Source organism: Elaeis guineensis, chromosome 8 (assembly GCF_000442705.2).
Source record: "Elaeis guineensis isolate ETL-2024a chromosome 8, EG11, whole genome shotgun sequence".
In the NCBI taxonomy this organism is placed as follows: Eukaryota; Viridiplantae; Streptophyta; class Magnoliopsida; order Arecales; family Arecaceae; genus Elaeis; species Elaeis guineensis.
Window position 1 is genome coordinate 86541599 of NC_026000.2, and position 6000 is coordinate 86547598.

Genomic DNA, 6000 nt, shown 5'->3' on the forward strand with positions numbered 1-6000 from the left:
ATGCCACTTATGGAACCCTTAGGAGAGTGTATTGCCTCAGGAGAAAAATTCTATGTAGCAGTGCATTCAGGTCTAAGATGCATTAGAAAATTGACAGCTACTGGATTCGGGTGGATCAGGAAATGGCACACTCCAAATCCAATCCATAGCTGAATTAGGTCAAAAAAAAAGCCTAATCCATTTTCGATTGGGCTGGATCAGATTAGGTTTATGTTTTTTAATCAATCCATCGGGTTTTACAGGTGACATTAGGTAAATGTAATACAACCACGAACATTGATAATCAAGAATAAGTTGATTACCTATTAATATTGTAAACATAATATGCAAAAAAAAATATGAACTGTAAGCAACATGTGGACATTATTCACAATCTTTTCTACGTAAACTTTGATTGATAACCACATATAAATTAATAATTGCATGGATTTTTGACTCACTACATTAATTTTACTACTTCAAGAAAATTTATTTTTTTTATAATCAAGGAGAGTTGTGAAACTTGTACTTACTGGAGCAGTTTTGATTGTTCCTGGTTTGGATTTGGAACTTAGTGATCCAAGTCCAATCCATAGTTGATCATATTTGCCAATCCAAGCCAACCCAAGCAACTTTAACTGAGATTTGACTGGATTATTTCTGCCTCATTTCCAGATCTAAAGTGAGTCAATCCAATCCAGTTGCATCCCTGTTTCCTCTTCATGGGCTTCTCAATTAAGTGTTTGAGGTTACGCTTAGAATTCCTAGTAAACTAGGAGAGTATTCATAGGACAGTTGGAATTGGGAGTGTAGTTGTGTGGTCAAGATCAAGTCGATAAGATCCAAAGGTTGTGATTGCTCTTGGACAGTTTTGTTTGTGCTTCTGTGCATCTACACAGAAGCATGCAAATGTAAAGGTTTGTGTTCTCTGGAATTGGGAGTGTAGTTGTGTGGTCAAGATCAAGTCGATAAGATCCAAAGGTTGTGATTGCTCTTGGACAGTGTTGTTTGTGCTTCTGTGCATCTACACAGAAGCATGCAAATGTAAAGGTTTGTGTTCTCTGGAATTGGGAGTGTAGTTGTGTGGTCAAGATCAAGTCGATAAGATCCAAAGGTTGTGATTGCTCTTGGACAGTTTTGTTTGTGCTTCTGTGCATCTACACAGAAGCATGCAAATGTAAAGGTTTGTGTTCTCTGGAAATTTGAAAGCAGTTAAGAGTTGCTAATAAGTTGCTCTAGTTTAGTTATAGCTCTCACCACAACAAGTTTTCTTGGACTCCAGTATCAATAAAGACCCATTTTCTCAATTGTGTTTGCCACCATAAAAGTAAATTATATATCCCACTTGTCTAGCTCTGTATAAACACTATGTCATATAAAGCAATTATCTTTTGGATATTGCTGATTTTATAGAATGGCAATGCCCTCCTAGTGGGTAGAGAACTACTGAACTGTGTTTTTTGGAACTTATATATGTGCAATTCTGCATAATCGACTGTTATATTCTCAATTGTAGCCAACTGAGGCACTGTACTATATGATTACCAGATCTCGACAAACTCGGCGGCCTTGTTGCAGTGATTCAAGAACTTCATCACTCTGATCCAGAAATACGGACCACTTCTGCCTGGATTCTAGGAAAAGCTGGTCAGAATAATGCACTTGTCCAAAATCAGGCAATTAACCACACTTTCTCCATGTTTATGCATTTTCTATTTGTTGTTGACTTTAAGTTTGATCAATTTCTTCTTTCCAGTTTGGTATTTATTTACTGTTGGTTTTATGTTAAAGTCTAACCGACTGATGACTTGTATTCCCATATGGGCATCGAAATGTCACATATTTCTTGTTTCCTTCACTACTTGTATGAAGTTATAATTTTACAATGCCAATTTTTGTTCTTTATTATCTATTATATACCATGCCCCTCTTCTTTTCTTCAATGAAATAACTTGAAATATTTACTTTGCCAATTTTTGTTTTTTATTATCTATTATATACCATGCCCATCTTCTTTTCTTTAATGAAATAACTTAAAACATTTACTTCCACAAATATCCAACAAAAATTTCTTGTCTGAATATGATCCCATTATCCATATTTCTCATGTTGTTGTCAAACCTTGATTAATATAGTAAGGGGATGCTTGGTTTGCGATCGGAATCAGAATGGCTTGGAATTGGAATCGGAATGGCCAAATCCTCAAAGTGCTTGATTCGTGACCGGAATCGGAATCAGAATTGGAAAGAAAATTTGAATCCATAGAAAAGAGTAGGGATTGAGTTCTATATAGATTGGGCTATTCCCATTCTATCTTGGAATTGGAATAGGACTCCTTCCAACTAAACGGTTGGAATGGGAGTCATCCATTCCCATTCCGATTCTAGACCTCCATTCCTTCCAACCAAACACCCCCTAAATTCTGTAGGTGTGAGAACAAGCATGATAATTTTAGGCCGGTTTTACATTGAGACGCTAGATACCCTCCATTGAATCAGGCATTGGCGAGGCCAGCTTTATATCACTCTCATTGCTTGACACATCTTTGATTATTTATGTCTTTGTTTCTTCCAATTTAAAAGTGGGGCTTATTTAGTTACACAATTTGCATTTTGAAAAAACATGTTTATCTTGAGAGGCAGCCTCCTTGTCCCAAAGTTACACATGCAAGTTAGACCACAAGATGTGGTACTAAGAGTACTAGTGGAAGTAATGGACTTCTGACATGTTTTGCTGGGATATATTCAGTAGTTGAATGAAGAAAGCTATGATTTCAAACTTGAGGAATAAGTCTTGAGAATTGGTGCTAATAAGTTTGATCTCCGAGTGGTTCTTATGAAGATGGTGGTGCAACATATCTAGGTTTACATTGTTAAAGGGGAATACTTTAGGCATACTAGTGCTAGTAGAGGTAATACTATGAATTTGTTTGTAGTTCATGGGGTACAAAAGAAGCAAAAGGAAGGGGTTCATGAAAAACTGAAGTATAACAGGGGGTGAAAGGTGTCTGATTTGGGCATTCTTGGCTTAAAAGCTATCTCAGGGGATAGATGTAGTGGACCAGTGGTTCGATACAGTTTTGTGGTTTTTCTTTTTTTTCTTTTTTGTGAGTTGGGGCAAAGAAGTTTTGAGCTCATTTGGATTTACAATTCTCTCTGGAGGACAGATTCCTTAATGTGACAGCTTGCGCCAAAGAAGTTCAATTTTATAGTGCCCTATGTATTTATCACTCTGATTTACCTCAATACATGAATCCAAGTAGATTCCAAGTCACTGCTTGTAGTGACAGAGATTTGAGCTATCATTCTTTTGAATAATTTGGAGAATATTGTTACCATGCAAGTTGGTAGCATTGAATGGTTCAGAGTTTGTTCTTTAGATCTCTGCTATGAATGATGCTCCTGCCAATTTATTTAGTTACGTATATATGTGGAGTGTTTCACTGCTGGAGTAATTTCTTTTACTAATTTGTATATTTGATTTTGTTGATTTCTTTCTCTGGCCATTTTTTGTTACTTAAACCCTTGCTGTCTCTGCCCTTGTTGGCTCCTTACTGCTTCTCTTGAATCATTATTTTATGTTGTATTAGATCCTTGCATATGGAGCGCTGACAAAATTGATGAAGATGGTGAACTCCAGTTTTACAGAAGAAGCCATAAAGGCATTATATGCCATTTCATCTTTGATCAGAAATAACAAAGTTGGTCAGAAATTGTTTTATTCAGAGGATGGAAATATAATGCTTCAGGTAAATAATTGCATGACTAATTTTGGTTATAAATTTCAGGTATGGTGATCTTGAGTAATAATTCTATTTTGCAGGATATAATGACCAACTCTAGCATGGATATTCACCTTCAGAAGAAGGCTGTTTTCTTAGTTGCAGATTTAGCAGACTTTCAATTAGGAAATGCAGATAATGCTGAACTTTCTTACCTTGGTGATCGCCTCTTCTTAAAGGCTGTCATTGATTTAACATCTGTACCTGACCTTGATCTTCAGGAGAAGGTATGTCTCTGGCCTTTCATAATGACTATTAAATTGGAACATAATATGCATATGATTGAAATCAAGATTGATGCATGTGAATATGGGCTATTAGTTTTGTGAGAGAGAATAATAAGAGATGGTGAAGGGGATGTGTATAAGGGAATTTAAACAACTTACAAAAATGCATCTGTGATGGAAAAAGAAATAGAAATCTGGATTGTCTGATTACTTTTCTGAACAGTGGAGTTGCAAAGTTAAAACAAATATTCCACCTGGAACTGCAGGAGGATTTATAAAATTATTTTAACTATATAGATTATGGTTTTCTCTGGTAATTGTGTACACATTGGTGACTATTGTTCTGGCCGGGTAGCAGATTTCCTTATAAAATGATTTGTCCTTCTACACTAGCTTGTAGATTATTTATAAAGACAAGTCTTTTTGAGAAGTCAAAGCTTGTTTTTTCAACAACTGGGAAATTCCTGTTTAAAGAGAGAAACTTCCTTCTCAAAAGACAGTAGCTGATGAGACCAGATAAAAGCAATGCCCAAGAAACCAGATGCAAACATTTTAATTATCTGTACAGGTTTATATTAGACTGAGATTTCATTGCCTATACTCAAGTTCAATATCCGCTTGACCATTAGTCCAGTTTTGAATAATTATTTACTCCTGAGGTTTCTCATTAAGTGACAAAGCAAGAGGTTTTGGAAATACTTGGTAATAATTCACAGTTTCCTTTTAAGAAGATTCGGGTGGCATTTATGGAATGACTTTGTGCAGTTTGTAGACTAGTAAACCTTAAGGGATTAGTATAATAATTGTCTTTTGTATAATCAAGTTACTAATGGTGGTTTTTGGATTGTGATTGTCATGAATCGCTATAAGCTTCTCCCATGTTATTTGTTTTTTCTTCTGTGAAGCATGTGTTTTTTTCCCTAATTACCTGCATTTTCAGGATCTGAGGATTTAATTTTAACTATATTAGTTATTCTTTCAAAATATAAAGTTCATGGATTATGACTTAAGTTTTCTAATGATCATCTCATGTACTCAGATATGTGTTTCATGCAGGCTTTGATGGCTGTTAGGAGTCTACTCCAGCTTACCTCCACCAAGGCTTTAGATTTCAAAGATTTCTGCAGTCTAGATGAAGTCTTGGAGAGAATGAGGGAGCATCTGGTTAAGTTGATGTCACAGGAGGAACACGCAGAATATGCTAGGGACTTGGAGAGCCTCCGTAGAGAGGTTTACATCATATTCCACAAAAAGGTCGAGCAGGTATGTGTTGCGTATACTTCATTTTGTAGTTGAGACTAGGCTTATGATGTTTTATTGGTATGATGTGCAGGTGACATGGGTTCCAACATGACATGAATCCTGGTTCTAGGTCTTAATTTTGTATTGAAACCATCAGAGTGGAAAGTAGAAAGCATTGTGATGCTGCTATAGTCCCTTCAGAATTTTCTCCTCGGGTGCAGCTGCAGAATTTTATTGTTCTTGCCACGTTGGAATCTGTAGCCCATTCTTTTTCTGAGACGGGAAGAGGAGGAGCTTGGAAAATTGGAAGTGTGAAAGGTAATTAGTGGATAATTGGGGCAGTGATCAGTTTTGTGTGAAATATCTTTTGGAGAGCTCAGCGCCCATGAAATCCTACTAGTTGTAGAAGCTGCCTGTTGTTATAGAAACTTAACAAATCCAAGTCACAAATTCTTATATTTTCTCTTAATCTTACTATTGGAAATATTCTTGTCAGCTGCATCTGTGCTCGGTTCAGCTTCTTGACCCCTAAACTGTTTGACTGGTGCCCCTCAAGAGTGGGAGAAAGGAGGGAAATAGCATCCGGAATGTGTGCACATACATTGTACATTTTTCCCCTTCTGCTTGTTATTTCCGTACTAGTCTTACCTGTTGATGTTGAATGAGGGCTCTAAACAGATTGGATGATGGCGTTCTATATCCTTATCTTTAGTAATTGGGTGATACAAATATTAGTTGTATGCTAAAATTTATGTTTTAAGTTTGGTCATT

General features: G+C 36.3%; 1 protein-coding gene across 2 annotated transcripts in view; it reads left to right on the plus strand.

Moving 5' to 3' along the window:
- Window positions 1-5724, plus strand: part of LOC105035536 (uncharacterized) — a 29593-nt gene extending 23869 nt beyond the window's left edge. Inside the window, exons 4-8 of one of the 2 annotated variants that reach the window (XM_010911120.4) lie at window positions 1528-1655; window positions 3569-3727; window positions 3802-3987; window positions 5044-5241; window positions 5321-5724. In XM_010911120.4, the coding sequence (XP_010909422.1) occupies window positions 1528-1655; window positions 3569-3727; window positions 3802-3987; window positions 5044-5241; window positions 5321-5341 (692 nt within the window). In that variant the 3' untranslated portion in view covers window positions 5342-5724. Of the gene's footprint in view, window positions 1-1527; window positions 1656-3568; window positions 3728-3801; window positions 3988-5043; window positions 5251-5320 lie in introns of both variants that reach the window. The other variant, XM_010911119.4, reaches the window with a different exon arrangement.
- Window positions 5725-6000: the final 276 nt, after the last annotated feature.